Raw genomic sequence first — 16,069 nt, 5'->3', positions numbered from 1 at the left:
CAAAAAATAGTAATTCACAGCATGCTCATCAATTTTGTTTTGTAACGCTGATTAGATTTGCAGTTGTTTTTGTTTGCTTGCATGTCTGTGCGCACGTGCACATACGTGTGTGCGTGTGCGTGTGAGAGAGAGAGAGAGAGAGAGAGAGAGAGAGAGAGAGAGAGAGAGAGAGACAGAGAGAGAGAGAGACAGAGAGAGAGAGAGAGTACTACCAGAGTTAATTACTTTTGTTGAAATGAGCACCTATGGACAGGGAGAGATTTCGAGAACCATGCCGCATCATGTATCGCTCCTTTAGGGTGCATGACTCAATCAAACAGTCAGAGATCAAAATGCCTATTCATGTCTTTTCTGGGACTTTTGGGAAGAAACTACGTCACTCACTTTCATAACAACTGAGAAACTTGCTACAAGATGACAAGATTACAAGTACAGGGTTCCTGCAGGGCAGAGCTGATACAATTCAATGAGTTTTCAAGGACATTTCCAGGACCAAATAAATGCTTTTCAAGGACATGATTTTCCCCAAATTAATGCAAAGCACCAAGCTTACCTTCAGTTTTTCAAGTCTGCAAACTATTAGTCACTCCGTAGTTGTTTCCCTTGCCAACTTCCGGGAAGGGAAGCAACTACAGGTGACTAGTAATAGTTAGTTCGTCTGCTTTCGTTTTCACTCGATCTTTTATTCTCCCAAAATGTGTGTACTGTATTTGACGAAAAAAAAGGGAGTTGCATTTTTGTTTAAATAAGACAAGCTGCTGACGAAATGTATAGGCAACAATTTGGAAAAATCAAGTACTTTTCAATGACTATTTCACAAAACTCTATTTTCAAGCACTTTTCAAGGCCTGGAAAAGGTTTTCCAATTTTCAAGGAGTTTTCCAGGGTTCAAGGACTCTGTACGAACCCTGCAAGTACCGACAGGCAGGGGTTGGCAATAAAAGCACATGTTTTTCTAGATTTTTCCAGCAACTTCGAGTGGTCAGCTAGTTATTTAAAAGGAGCTGTACTTTGGCAAGCGTTTCTATTCTCGGACCTTCAGGAAAAATGAGGAAAGATCTCGAAGGTTAGATTTTCTGATCACATACACACACGTACACACACACGGTCAGACGTACAGCATTTACTAACCCAAGGATCATGTTTTTACAAAAACTGTGAATCAAAATTTACCTCAGATTGTTGTCCTCAATGTCAACCTGACCTCTAAAGCTGATGATATTGCGACAGACTTCTTCTTGCTTTTCTCTGACAGCAACATGCAACGGAGCTAGACCCTCCTGAAAACATATAATGCAATATATTCACATACTCACTTGTCTGTGTACTCTTTGTTCAAAATAAACGTCACACAATAAAAGGAAACACTCACTTTTTTGTCATGTCTGGAGGCCATCAAATCCTGGAAATGTGCAAAGTTTCAAAGATATCGCTTCAAAAACTTTTTTTTTTTTGGTTCACAGCTGGCCGTCTTACTATATACTTACTTGTACTTACTTACTTGTACTTACTTGTACTTGTACTTGTGCGACGATTTAGGTTAAAAACCTGTACGCCGATCCACAAAGGTAAGCTGCATACGCGGGGGGGCTAGTAGCAGCTTGGTGTGTAGACACTTGATGTGTCTTTCCAGTGGCTGTCCAGTCGTGCTTTAAAGCAGTTAACGCTATCAGCTGTCACAACATTTTCGGGCAGGGTGTTCCAGTCTAAGACAACTCTGTCTGCGAAGAAGGCACTCCTTACTTTCGACTTAGCAAAGTTTTTAAACAGTTTAAGACTGTTTCCTCTCATGTCCCTTTCAGTGGGTGGGGGTTTGTGTAGATTGGGTTTCTGGGTAATGTATATATATGCAGACAACCACGTTTTTACTTGAACAAAGCCAGATCATATTTTGTAAATTTTCAATTAAGGGGTTATGAGTGTATTCAAGTTGCGGTTCTTGCTAATGTTTACACTCATTGAGTTACGCAGTATACGCACGGTCCAGTGTGCATTCGCATGGGGGTGCCCAATTTGCACTGCTAGAACTAAGATACTTCTTGATTTCAGTAAATAGTTTCATTACATGTCATCACCAGATGGTATTGTGTGAATAACATCATTCGTCAATTGTGCGCACGGCGCCGTGCTTATAGTAGCTGTCAGTCCATTCCTTCTTTCCGGTATGGAAACAGACGTGTTTCTGGCGAAAGAATCAGCATTTTCAACTCGCCATATTTTCATATTCATTCGGACTAGAACAACGAAATATGACTCTCTTGTAAACAAATATTCTGAGCCTTGCGACTCTGGTAGTCATTTTGTTACGCGAAGCGGCCTTTGGCAAGTACGACAGTTTTAGTCACCCAAGTAAATAGATCTAAAACGCACGTGGACGAGTTTTTCAATGGCGTATGTGAATGTTGTGATTACAAATCATTTCGGGGCACCCCTCAGTCTATATGTACATACAAACAAATTGCATGGAACGAAAGCTGAGAGGCATGACTGTAAGTTGTTGTTTTGACTTCTACAAATGTCGCCGGTCATTTATGCAAAACAGACTCAAAATTGCTTTTTCACGCAAGTGTAGATGACAGACTATCGAAGGAATGGAATACGCTTACCCAAAGATATAATAGACAGATACTGTAATGATTTGGCACTGTACACAGGATTTTAGACCTGCCCCCGAAGTGATTTTTCCATAATCCCTATTTTGGCCGTAAAAAGCACCCAAATGCAGTCAATTTCTAACCTGTGTTGTGTGTTCGAAGGAGTACATCTCATCAATGCCATTGCCTTGCAACCTCAAAGAAATATATTTTATAACCCGCTAAATAAACGATTTTTCAGTGTGCAATAAAAGCCGGCAGAATTGCTTCGTTTCTTTGCTGAGACACAAAACCAAAACCAACTATAGATCTGCGGTGACATTATGAGTTCGTTTTCGACATTGCAGTGAAGTTGCGTGGATCTTCGATGATTCCCGTTCGGTTAAATGTGGATGGAGCTTTGATTGAAAGTAACTGCTTTGAAAAGTTACAACATTTGTCTTTGGGATCGATGTTTTTCGGTAAACTTCTTCGTATTCTTGACTTTACTTTTGACTTGAACAGATCCAGATCGGCTGGGCTTGTTGATCGCCTACACAGATCTATATGAAGTACACCCCTCTTACAAAGTAACTGATTCACCCAGGTGTGTATGTATGTGCATGTGTGCGTGTGTGCCTGTGTGTGTGTGCCTGTGTGTCTGTGTCTGTGTGCTTGTCTGTGTGATTGTGTTTGTGTGAGTGTACTGCGATTCAGAGACAGGTACTGGACAGATCTTCATGAAACTTTGCACACACATTTTCCGACACCCACCCCTTTCCCCGGATTCAAACCCATGGATAACAAGTCCAGTGCTCTACCAACTGAGCTACGGGGTTCCCAAATGATTGTTTCATCATTTTTGTCACTCAAGATATGGGGGTGGGGTTGAGGCGGGGATAATTGTGGAGTGAGCAATAAGGTAACACCATTTTTTATTTATTATTTTAGTTATTTTAACTGTATATTGTGAACTAGCTGTGTTCAAATTTGGTTATGATCTGCGCTGAAATGTTTGTGTAATAACGTTTTTACCACTAAATGAGTAATAATTTTATGTGTACGCCCTCGACAAACCTCGATAATTTTCTGAAAATGCACATTGATAAGTAACGTATTATGATAATGATGAAGTGATAGTCTCCATTCATTTATATACACAAAATAATGTTTTATTTATCGTTTGTAAAGCTAAATATGTCAGTTAGGATCACGTTAAGAATCACAGTGTTTTTTGCAAAATCGTATGTGACCACCCCCAGTAAAAATATTTTTTTTAAAAGTTAATAATAAACCACCTTTTTTCTTTGCACAGATGTGTCCATATTGTTTGAGGAACCTGTGCACAAAATGTGTAATATATCTGTCGAGCGATTTGAACACACTAGTAACCCCTGGGACCCCAGTAGCTCAGTCGGTAGCGCGCTGGATTTGTATCCAGTTGGCCGCTGTCAGCGTGAGTTCGTCCCCACGTTCGGCGAGAGATTTATTTCTCAGAGTCAACTTTGTGTGCAGACTCTCCTCGGTGTCCGAACACCCCCGTGTGTACACGCAAGCACAAGACCAAGTGCGCACGAAAAAGATCCTGTAATCCATGTCAGAGTTCGGTGGGTTATAGAAACACGAAAATACCCAGCATGCTTCCTCCGAAAACGGCGTATGGCTGCCTAAATGGCGGGGTAAACAACGGTCATACACGTAAAATTCCACACGTGCAACACAAACACACGAGTGTACGTGGGAGTTTCAGCCCTAGAACGCAGAAGAAGAAGAAGACTAGTAACCCCTTAAATGAAGTGGTATGCTTGACACAGAAGACAAATTAGAGCTTGAAAGATGTTAGCTTTCTAGTGTTGTGTGGGTATGTATTATTTTGAGTGTTCTTGCTGAGCCTGAACAGTTTTGGTTGTTTTCACCTCACTCCTACTCCTATCATGCCAAAACTCAAGAGATTACTGTTTAGGACTTGGTAATCACTTAACCCACCCTGTTTTTAAGAGTCAAGTTGGCTCCTGCTTGGCACAGCAGTTTCACAATCTTTGATGAACCATCAGCAGCTGCGATGTGTAGACTGGTGTTGCCATCTTTGTCAACAGAATCCAACTCCACTCTGTCTTGCAGCAGCAGTGCCACACAGCCTTCATGACGACATTCCACTGCCTGCAACACACAAATAATGTGTATGCAGAAAAACATCACTAAATAACAGCAGGAAGATACTGGTCACAAATCATGTCGTGAGAATTTCGATTGACTTTGCTGAACTGAATGTATATGTTGATGTGATTGTTTACGAAGAAATAGGTTTACATTGCATTTGATTTGCATTTTGGGTATTTATTTCATTGAGGAAAGACTTAAATGAATTTTATATAGTTATGTACTTGAGTATGATCAACGTTTATGACTTAGTGATGTAGAACAGGAGTATTGATACCCTTTTATTCCTGCAAGGTACCGACATCAACAACCCTCATTACGACACCCCCCAATTAGAGCCTCCACCCTTTCAAGACCCTGTTTTCTCAGATGTTCTATTCATAATGTATGAAAGTTTTCTCAGATGTTCTATTCATAATGTATGAAAGTTTTCTCAGATGTTCTATTCATAATGTATGAAAGTTTACTCAGAGTCAGAATTGTTCTATTCATAATGTATGAAAGTTTTCTCAGATGTTCTATTCATAATGTATGAAAGTTTACTCAGATGTTCTATTCATAATGTATGAAAGTTTACTCAGATGTTCTATTCATAATGTATGAAAGTTTACTCAGATGTTCTATTCATAATGTATTTCAAATTTTAGAAATAAATTTTCATTTAATTAATACTTACCCAACTCACAAATAGCAATTAACTCTAGTTCAGTGCTGGTAACGCTGTACGCGTCCCCTTGGTAACAAGGAAGGCGCCTCTAAAAAAAGAGTGACAGAGACCCGTAAGGGTGTCAAAGCCAGCCCGGAAACGAGGCCCCTTCCGTATGCGTGCGCATACGCCGCCATCTTATCATTCGAAACGAAGCCCAACTCACTCTTTTTTAGACCCCAGTACCAACCACAGCGGGGAGGTGGGAGGGAATAAACGTTGTGAGTTGGGTAAGTATTAATTAAATGAAAATTTATTTCTAAAATTTGAAATTAAATTACATCCTTTACCCAACTCACAAATAGCAGATTGCTACTATAGGTGGCGGGACTTACCAAAATTCAATGAAGAATGACTTGTCCTGCGGCTACCATGGCAGGTAGCGCAAAACTGCCATCCTGACGCAGAGAGGAGATGTCCCTGAGGTAATAGTTCACGAAAACATCCTCAGATCTCCAATAGGCTGCCTCCAAAACTTCGGCCAAGCGGCCTGAACGGAGCACAGCCACCGAGGAGGCCCATGCCCTAGCCTCATGAGTCCTTGCTGAAGTCAGGGGAAGAACAGCCCTAACTTCGCCAGACTGAATATGCCACCAGGCGTAAGCATGCCTGATCAAAGTGGAGACCCACTTGGTTAAAGTCACTTTCGCGATGTCTTTACTCCTTGCCGTATTAAGCGAAATGAAAAGCAATTTTTGACTTTCAGAACGAATGGACTGAGTTCGAGACAGGTAACTGCTAAGCGTTCTAACCGGACAGTTAACGATATCTGGGTCTCCAGGAGCAAGAATGTTGCTCAAGGCAGGAATGTTAATGACAGGTGAAATTTGGCCCGGTTTCTGATTTTTAGCTAAAAATTCTGGCCTGAATTTCAGCGAAATAGAACCATCTTTACCGGTTGAGATATCCTTGGCTAAGCCGGAAAAGGCATGAACTTCACTACGTCTACGAGATGTAGCAAGCAAAGTAAGAAAAACTGCCTTGCGCGTCAGATTAACCAAACTGGCTGAATGAATAGGTTCGAACTCGTTAGAAGCCAAGTAACGCAAAACAAGTAACAAATCCCAGGCAGGGAGCGGAGATTTCTCGCGCGCGGCCTTAAGAGAGGCACCCTTAATAACGCTGGAGATGACCCCATCAAGAGAAATCTTATGACCCAGTTGTCGTAGCGTTGAAGAAATAGCGGACCTTCGCACACGAAGGGAAGATGCTGACCCCCCCTGCCCTGCTAGCCAAGCCAAATGATTGGCTACCTGCATAGATCTAGGTGCCAAGGGCTTAACTCTGTTCAGCTCACACCATTTAACCCAGGAGGCCCAGTGAGACGAGTAGACCGAACTGGTCGACTTCCTATGAGCATGATTCACAAAGTCTACCGTGGCCGAAGAGGCCCCTGCCTTAAGCAAAGAGCTTCTGACAGTATCCAACCGTGAAGGTTTAACGCCTGAGGGTTCTCGTGATGAATGCCTGACCTGGGTTGCAAGAGTTCTCCCTTTCTTACTGCGATGGGGATAGGCGGTCGAACCGCCAGTCGCAGCAAGTCCGGGAACCAGTGCTGGCTTGGCCAAAATGGGGCAACCAGAACCAGCGCTGGCCTCTCCAAGTCGACCTTCCTGAGAACTTTGCCCAACAGACAAAACGGAGGGAAGGCGTAAGCTGTCAGATTGGACCAGTCCATTTCCAGAGCGTTCACGCCCCACGCCAGAGGATCCGGGAAGGGGGAAACAAACAGAGGAAGCCTCCCTGAATAACGAGTCGCAAACAAGTCGATTTGCGGCTTCTGTATCTGTACCCAAAGTCGGTGCAGGGACTGATGAGACAGGGTCCACTCTGAATGGACCACCTTGTCCCCCCTGCTCAGTGCGTCCGCCAGGACGTTCAAGCTTCCCTTCAGAAAGATGGCTGACAGCAGAATGTGATGCGAAACGCACCACTTTAGAATGAGGCACGCCCTGTCTGAGAGACTGCGGGATCTCGTTCCGCCCTGCCTGTTCACATAAGCCGCAACTGTCATGTTGTCGGTGTGCAGTCTGACATGACTGTTCTGAATGAAAGGCAGAAAAGCTTGGAGCGCCAACGAAACAGCCTCCAACTCCAGCGCGTTGATGTGACGTGAAGGTTGAGACAAGTCCCACACCCCCGACGCCACATGCTCCCCCAGGTGAGCTCCCCACCCCATCAGAGAAGCATCGGTGAAAAGCTCGTTCTCTGGAGATGGGCAAACTATTGGAACTCCCTGTAAAACCCAGGGGAGGAGCCAGACCTGCGTGGTCTCGAAAAACCAGGTCTCCAGCGAAACCTGAGTGTCCCAACCCTGGGTTGACTGATCCCACCGGGACTGAAGGGCAGCCTGAAAAGGCCTTTTGTGCACCCTGCCCAGTGGGATAAGAGTAGCCATAGACTCCATCTGGCCGAGTACCGATGTCAAAATCCGTACACTGGCCAGATTCTCTCCGTGAAGCGCACGAAGCAAGTCTTGAAGCTTGGACACCCTCTTCTGAGACGGGCGGACAGTCCAACTGAGAGTGTCGAACTCCATCCCTAAATAAGTGAAATTCTGTGATGGAATCAGTTCCGACTTGCCCAGGTTTACGGAGAATCCGAGCTGAGCGGCCTGCCTGAGGACCTTGCGAGTATGAACATGGCACAGATCCCTGTCCTGATTGAGGATCAGCCAGTCGTCCAAGTAGGCTCGCAGACGAATGCCCTCCTTTCTCAGCAGAGAGCAAAGTTGTCGCACCACGATGGTGAAGATCCATGGTGCGAGAGAAAGGCCAAACGGGAGAGCCCTGAACTGATATGCCTTTTCGCCCCAGCGGAAGCGCAACCACTTTCTGTCTGTGACATGCATCAAGACATGAAAGTATGCATCTGTGAGATCCACTGAGGTTGCCCAATCGCCTGGGCGAAGTGCCTCTCGCACAGAGGTCGGCGTCTCCATCGTGAACTTCACAGTACGGAGATACTTGTTCAGAGTCGATAGATCCAGAACCGGTCTCCAATCCCCCGAGGCTTTCGGCACAACGAAAAGTCTGCCGTAAAACCCCGGGGACCGAAGATCCAAGACCTCCTCTATCGCCCCTTTCAAGAGAAGGGCTGAAACCTCTCCTTGAACTGCGGCTCTCGCCTCTGGATCTCTTGGAGGTTTGCATGGCGGGATTATTCTGGTCAGAGGTGCTTTTTCTCCTGACCAGAGAAGTCGGAACCCCGAACGAACTATCCCAGTAACCCACTTGCTGTCCACCAGCTGCAGCCAGGAAGTGAGGGCCCTGGACGGGCCGCCCGCAACAACCAGTGCGGGGGCTACCGGGATAGCCTGCCCGGGGGAGCTTCATTGGGGGTGAGGCTTACGCCCCGACCCCCTAGAGGCGCCAAAAGATTGGCCCCTCTTTGGGTACGGAGCACCGCGACCCCTACCCGTCGAAGCAAAGGACTGTTTGTGAGTCTTGCCACCACCAGACGAAGCAGTCTGAGGCTTGGCAGAGGGCTGAGACTGAGTGTGTGGTTTGTTCTGGGACTTCGAAAACCCGTGAGAAGCGATACGGGCTATAGCGAGGTCCCTAGCGTCCTGGGTCTCCTTCTGCAGAGCATCGAGAGATGCCTGACCCAACAGGGACCCCTCCGAGAAAGGAGAAACCTTTAAACTCTCGATCGTGGATTTGTTGGTAATCCTTGAACCTGTCAAGAACGCTGTCCTTCTTGAATGCACAGCATGCGCATAAAGGTTAGCAGAGATCGTCATCTGTTCTCTAGTGACTTTCGCCAGCGTGGCAAAAAGTGTACTCACATCAAGTGCAGACGCTTCAAAACGAAATTCAAAAGGGTCCAACGACGAAGCAATAGACCTAGAAAGGGCCCGCTGCAACGATTCTGACACTGAAGCCAGTTCAAGCTGAGCTCTCCCTGCTTCCTCCAAAGCCAAAAGAGAGGCTTCGGAATACGGGACAACTCTGTTGTTGCCGTAGCCATCCTCCCTCAAAGAAGCCAATTCCGGGGAAACCGGAAGCACAGTAGAGGGCAAAGCAAACGTCTCGACCAAACTGATAGGACGAGGGGTGAGCCTAAGTTTCTGAACCCCAGAAACAGCCCTCTCCCCCGCCTTAGCCAACCAAGGCAACACATCCTCTGGTGCCTCTCCGTGTTGAGCCAACAACGGCACCTCAGGAGTGTTCCTCCCCTTGAACACATGTGCCAAGACATAAGCAACCGATGACGACTCCCGAAACCGGAACTGATCCTTCGGAATCTTGGAAGACCGAAAGTCGTCAAAGGCGGACAGCGGTGGTGGAAGTCTCTGCTTGCTTCGCACCACCCCTTCCGGAAAGTACTTAAAAGCCGTCTCAGCTGCCGACGACACTGCGCTCGACAGCTTAAACGGCACGTTAAGTTGGGTGTCATCCACAGCCGTGGAAGCACCCTCATCCATCTCTTCAGCCTGCTCGCCATCGTAGTCAGGCAGGTGAACCCCAGAGAGACTCTCCTGGTCAGCTCCGGAGCCACCAACATCTTCCTGCCCCCAGGGCGGAAGGGGAAATGATCGACCCGACTCTGAGTGAGAGTGGTATGACAAATCCCTACGAACAACAGGGCTCCTAGCCTCTACCGAAAGCGCTCGATGCGGATTAACGGCGGGGGTTTCGGTGCTTTCGCCGCGAACACGGTCTACTCGCTCCTGTTTTTGCACACCACTGGCACCGGAGAACCCGGCACCATGTGGTGAGGACATACCTTCAAAGAGCCCATGCTCAGACAACGAGGGCACAAGACGTCCATCGCCCTGCTGCGACGCATGAACCTCAGCCTGGACCACCGAAGTAGCAGCCACAGCTGCACCTGCGAGAGAGGAAGCTGAAACGGAAGAACGTAACTCTGCTTTCGTCGCCGTCAAATCGGCGGCCAAAGTCGAAACCTGTGAACTAATAGTCAGAAGCAAAGACGCAATATCGGCGGGCAAAAACCCTGAATCGCCAGGGGCCCCCGACAACACAACATGTTTATCCACATTCGAAACATTTTTGTCACAAAGCGTGACCTTGTCCTTTTCAACGGACAACATGGCGGACGAAGTTTTGTCAACAACTTTCAGACATTTATCAATCCCCGACCCAGAAAGAGAAGAAGCGGCCTTTCCAGCACTCTCCCTTCTAGAAGAAGACTTAGACGAAGCTAAACTAGCGGTAGGAGAAGTAGTAGCCGAAGCCTGTCTCGAACTAGTCTTAGGCTTGACGCTATCCGCCATGGTAAAGCAAACTCACGAAAAATATTTCTTCAAGAAAATTTCATAAGTTCACAAACATGCGACAATATGTCGCCAAAGTTTACAAAAACAAGAAATCTCTCACCCAATAACGGCAAGGAAGCAGACCCAGCTAGGCGGCAGACCAAGGGGTAGAAGCCAAAGTCAGAAGACCAAGCAACAAGACTGAAAACAGTCGGAGCGTACAGTAAAGCGACCAGTCCTGTTGGGCGCTGAGTTGAGAATGATAAGATGGCGGCGTATGCGCACGCATACGGAAGGGGCCTCGTTTCCGGGCTGGCTTTGACACCCTTACGGGTCTCTGTCACTCTTTTTTTAGAGGCGCCTTCCTTGTTACCAAGGGGACGCGTACAGCGTTACCAGCACTGAACTAGAGTTAATTGCTATTTGTGAGTTGGGTAAAGGATGTAATTTAATGAAAGTTTACTCAGATGTTCTATTCATAATGTATGAAAGTTTACTCAGATGTTCTATTCATAATGTATGAAAGTTTACTCAGATGTTCTATTCATAATGTATGAAAGTTTACTCCCATTTCAAGACTCCTTTTTTAAAACCTGATTTTCTCCAATTTTGTTGGAGGTCTTAAAATGAGGATTTCACTGTAAAAAAAATAAAATTTAAAAACAATTATTTAAACAAGAAGGGCAAAGCCCATACGACTCACATGCTTTACACATTTTTCCTACCAAAATACATGTGACCTTGACCCAAGGTCAAGGTCATCCAAGGTCTTGCAACATAAAGCTGTTAATTCAAGACATAGGAAGTACAATGGTGCTTATTGGCTCTTTCTACCATGAGATATGGTCACTTTTAGTGGTTCACTACCTTATTTTGGTCACATTTCATAAGGGTCAAAGTGACCTTGACCTTGATCATATGTGACCAAATGTGTCTCATGATGAAAGCATAACATGTGCCCCACATAATATTTAAGTTTGAAACAGTTATCTTCCATAGTTCAGGGTCAAGGTCACTTCAAAATATGTATACAATCCAACTTTGAAGAGCTCCTGTGACCTTGACCTTGAAGCAAGGTAAACCAAACTGGTATCAAAAGATGGGGCTTACTTTGCCCTATATATCATATATAGGTGAGGTATTGAATCTCAAAAACTTCAGAGAAAATGGGAAAAATGTGAAAAATAGCTGTTTTTTAGACAACATTTATGGCCCCTGCGACCTTGACCTTGAAGCAAGGTCAAGGTGCTATGTATGTTTTTTGGGGCCTTGTCATCATACACCATCTTGCCAAATTTGGTACTGATAGACTGAATAGTGTCCAAGAAATATCCAACGTTAAAGTTTTCCGGACGGACGGACGGACGGACGTCCGGACGGACGGACGGACGGACGGACGGACGACTCGGGTGAGTACATAGACTCACTTTTGCTTCGCATGTGAGTCAAAAATGCTATTCTAGCTTCATAAAATTATGTACAAGAGAACATTCATGTCCGACTAATTTACACAAAATTGATCCTAATGTCACCTGTATCAATCCATTCAGTTATCCAACCCTGAGAATATCCCATATATATAATATATATATATTATATATATGTGTACACCAACAACCCTACACACAGGCACGAGAGGGAACAGTTTTGGATCAGAAAGCTACAAACAGTCTTTCCAAGTGGACTAAACACTGTCACCAAATAAATACCAAATAAATGTCAGATGTGACAACACCTTATAGTTGATGTAAGTTGTAACATTCCTGCGATCACATCCGGGACGTGTTTAACTTTTGAAAGTAAATTTGACTACAACTGTGTAAAAGATATGTACTTTTCATGAACCGCCTGTTTTACAGTGGTCATGCAACGAGCGTTCATGTGCATACTATCTTTCACCTTTACTTGCCCGTTTTGAAGTTCTCAAAGTCTCCCACCCACCTTGTTATCATCCAGGTGTTCAGCACGTCTGCATCATCTTTAAAGGCCGAGGGTCGGGTATAAAAGCAGAGCGGCGCGTGGCACTTCAGTCTAATGTCCAGCCCTTTTCAGGAAACGAGCTCTCACTTGAAATATTATTTTCAAAAATACTCTGTCTATACCAAACTCAAAAGCACCATTTTTGTCAAGCAAACATTTGAAGGTGTACACCACACATGCACCCCAAAAAGTGTTTATAATAACCCCTGGATAACGTACTTTCAGAAAAAAAATTCACTCGCCAAATTTGAATTCAAATTCCAACGGCTGTCAGTCGTGGTGGACTGGGCGGAGCTAAAGACACGAGAAAGATAATGTCCACGCACCGCTCATTCCTTTTCGGCAACACACACCCGCCACATAACGTTTACCAGATGTTGCCTGACCCCAAAGTTCCGGTCACTCCGCGCTATTGCAGCCGCCATGGATGCTACATGACACCACTGGCTAATCTGCCTGAGAGTGAAACACTTTCAATAATCGTTCTGTAATTAATAAATCGTTTCAAAGATAGTCTGCACTTTACAAATGTTAGTTTGGTATGTATTACTTTTTTTTTTAAAGTGAAACATATTCAACCGAAAAAAAAGTTTTCTTCTTGGGCTGAAAAGGGAAGCTGAAGTTATTTGGTGGATGAATACGATCGTGAGTTAGGTACCAATGTCTTGAATTTATGGCAGACTTTTCCAGAGAAAATAATTGTATACGCGTTGCTTTTGTTTGTATATAATATATACATATGTTACAGTAAATTGTCAAAACCAGAAAATTTACAAAATCCCTGGAAATTTCAGGAAATTTGTAAATTTTCTGTTTCACTCAGGGATTTTGTACATTTCCTAAAAATTCTGGGAAATTTGTAAATTTCCTGGTTTGAAGGGCCAGGAAATTTGCAAATTTACTGAAAATATATCTAAGGAAAAACAAGTGCTTTTTTGATTGAATAAACTCAATTTCTTTAGTTTGGCAGCATTAAAGTCAACACACTGTTATCTCTCTCTCTCCCTCTCTCGTGTGTGCGTGTGTGCAGTCTTTTGCTTACATTTACAACTATTCTCTGTATATGTTCCAAGGACAGGTTGGAAGATTAGGCTAAGCCTAAAACCTTTATCCTTATGTTATAAAGTTCTGAGTTCTCTCTCTCTATTTCTCTATCTGTCTCTCTCTGCCCCTGTGTGTCTCTCTCTCTCTCTCTCTCTCTCTCTCTCTCTCTCTCTCTCTCTCTCTCTCTCTCTCTCTCTCTCTCTCTCTCTCTCTCTCTCTCTCTCTCTCTGTCTCTTCCTCTCTCTCTCTCTCTCTCTCTCTCTCTCTCTCTCTCTCTCTCTCTCTCTCTCTCTCTCTCTCTCTCTCTCTCTCTCTCTCTCGCATCTGTTTGCCCTTAAGAGGTTTCTGAACACAAGCATGAAAACACCAAACACACTTGTGTATGGAGAAACTGGCAGACACCCGTTATTTGTCAACACGTTTGTTAAGTCCATACGATTTTGGTTGCGCATCCTGAAAATGCCTAGTCATCGATTGCCACAGAAAGCTTATAAAATGCTGCTTTATTTACACGAACAAAATAAAAGAACATGGGCGTCATCAGTTTGCTATGCGCTATACAAATACGGCTTTGACCAAGTTTGGATTCAACAAGGCGTTGGAAATGAAAATGCGTTCATAACGGAATTCAAGAACAGACTAGTCACATTATACAAGCAAGAGTGGATAGAAACCGTACAAAGTAAAGAACGATTCCTTTTCTATAGCACTTTCAAGTCAGCCTTATCTATGTCTTCATACTTAAATGACCTGAAGCACGTCAAAGCAAGAAACTGCCTGATTAGGTTAAGACTTGGTGTCTCGCCACTCAAAGTGCACCGATTACGACACATTCGGTCGTCAACAGCTGTAGATTACTTGTGTCCATTCTGCGCAAACGAGACCGAAGATGAAATTCATTTTGTTTTGAAATGTCCAAAATATGCTGGTATTCGTGAGTACTACATACCTGCAAAATATTACAACCGTCCATCAAGCTTTAAACTGGCGCTACTTCTAGCGACACCAAACAGATCAATATTACTTAGACTTGCAACCTTCATCATGAACGCGTTTAAAATACGCAGTGAGTGGGTACAGTGAATATGAGATATTGCACGATCTTGTTTTATGTGTATGCTATTTTTGTTGTTTTTGTCGATTGCTTAAAAAAATAGTAATAATGTTTTGTTTTTTGAAAACGTTAATGTGATGCTATGTATCAGGGATGCAACGATTATGCATATAACTGCTTGCAGATTTGCGTGTGAAAGGGCATGTGAAGGGATAGATGGAGGGATGAATAGATGGATGATGGATGAATGGTTGGACAGACAGACGGATGATTAGATGGATGGAGGACAGAGGGACATCAGATGGATAGAAGGATGGATGGATGGATGGATGGATGGATGGATGGATGGATGGATGGATGGACGGAAGGATGACAGAGAGACATGAGTGAAGTGCGACAGAGACTGGATTTTGTGCTGATGCATTACTGTCCTTTTTCAAACGTTTTGCTGTTGTAAATGCCTGTTTCCACTGTCGCCATGTCGACTGTCATTACGATGATGATGATTTTTATTATGATTAATATTACTACAGATGTCCATATGTTTTACCAGCCAGGCAGCATACTCCAGGGGTTTCTCCTGGAGAAGTTTGTTTCCAGTTGTCTGGCAAACATGGCAGTAGTTGCACATAACATGAGCGTCTAAGCAAATGCCAGTCAGCACGTCTACAACACACCCTATTCCAATGTGGGACGAGTGCCCCCTGGTCAGCCATGATCCGTCGTAGCTTACACTGATGTCAAGAACATAAACGGCTTGCCTGTTGAGACCATAATCCGTTTGACCGCTTTTTTTGGAAGCAAGGTATCCAGCAGTACCTGGAACAACTTCCTCACACGTTGAACAAGAGACATGCGCGTACACTGCAAGGCCGTGTCCCTGTTTTGAGTCTGGGCATAGTGACAGCGTTGGCTGTTTACATTGTGGACAACAAAGTTTGTTTACAGTTTCCATATCAACAAGACATCTCCTTGTTTGGGAAGCCTCTGGACCTGGCGCTTTTGACGCGGTGGCTGCTGTGTATGTGTTCGTCTTGAACTGTGTTCGCATCAAGCCGCCAAGAACACACTCTCCTGACGCCGAATTTGATCTGCATGCCACAGCGGTCGATCCAGTTTTTGTGCGCTTTGTCACTGATTGTGTTTTAGTTGTTCTCTTGTCTCTGCAACTCTTCAGTTGTTGTCTTCTCGTAGGCTTGCCTTTATTCTGTGTTTTTCGGAGCGTTGATCTTTTCACACGAGCCATTTTTCTAAGCCAACTCAGTCGAAAACTAAACGTGGTGAGCAGACGACTTTAAAACGCGAAAAGCCACGCGAGCCTATCTGACCAA

General features: G+C 44.5%; 1 protein-coding gene across 3 annotated transcripts in view; it reads right to left on the bottom strand.

Moving 5' to 3' along the window:
* LOC138964089 (ankyrin repeat domain-containing protein 26-like) overlaps window positions 1-16,069 on the bottom strand; it is a 609,546-nt gene that overhangs the window by 582,443 nt on the left and 11,034 nt on the right. For all 3 annotated transcript variants that reach the window (XM_070335976.1, XM_070335974.1, XM_070335975.1), the window contains exons 3-4: window positions 4,560-4,733; window positions 1,174-1,280 (exon numbers count right to left, since the gene is read on the bottom strand). In XM_070335976.1, the coding sequence (XP_070192077.1) occupies window positions 1,174-1,280; window positions 4,560-4,733 (281 nt within the window). The remainder of the gene's footprint in view (window positions 1-1,173; window positions 1,281-4,559; window positions 4,734-16,069) is intronic.

The sequence above is a fragment of the Littorina saxatilis genome, linkage group LG4 (assembly GCF_037325665.1).
Source record: "Littorina saxatilis isolate snail1 linkage group LG4, US_GU_Lsax_2.0, whole genome shotgun sequence".
NCBI classification, from domain to species: domain Eukaryota; kingdom Metazoa; phylum Mollusca; class Gastropoda; order Littorinimorpha; family Littorinidae; genus Littorina; species Littorina saxatilis.
The sequence above is the reverse complement of the archived record's forward strand: the minus strand, read 5'-3'. Positions and strand labels throughout refer to the sequence as shown.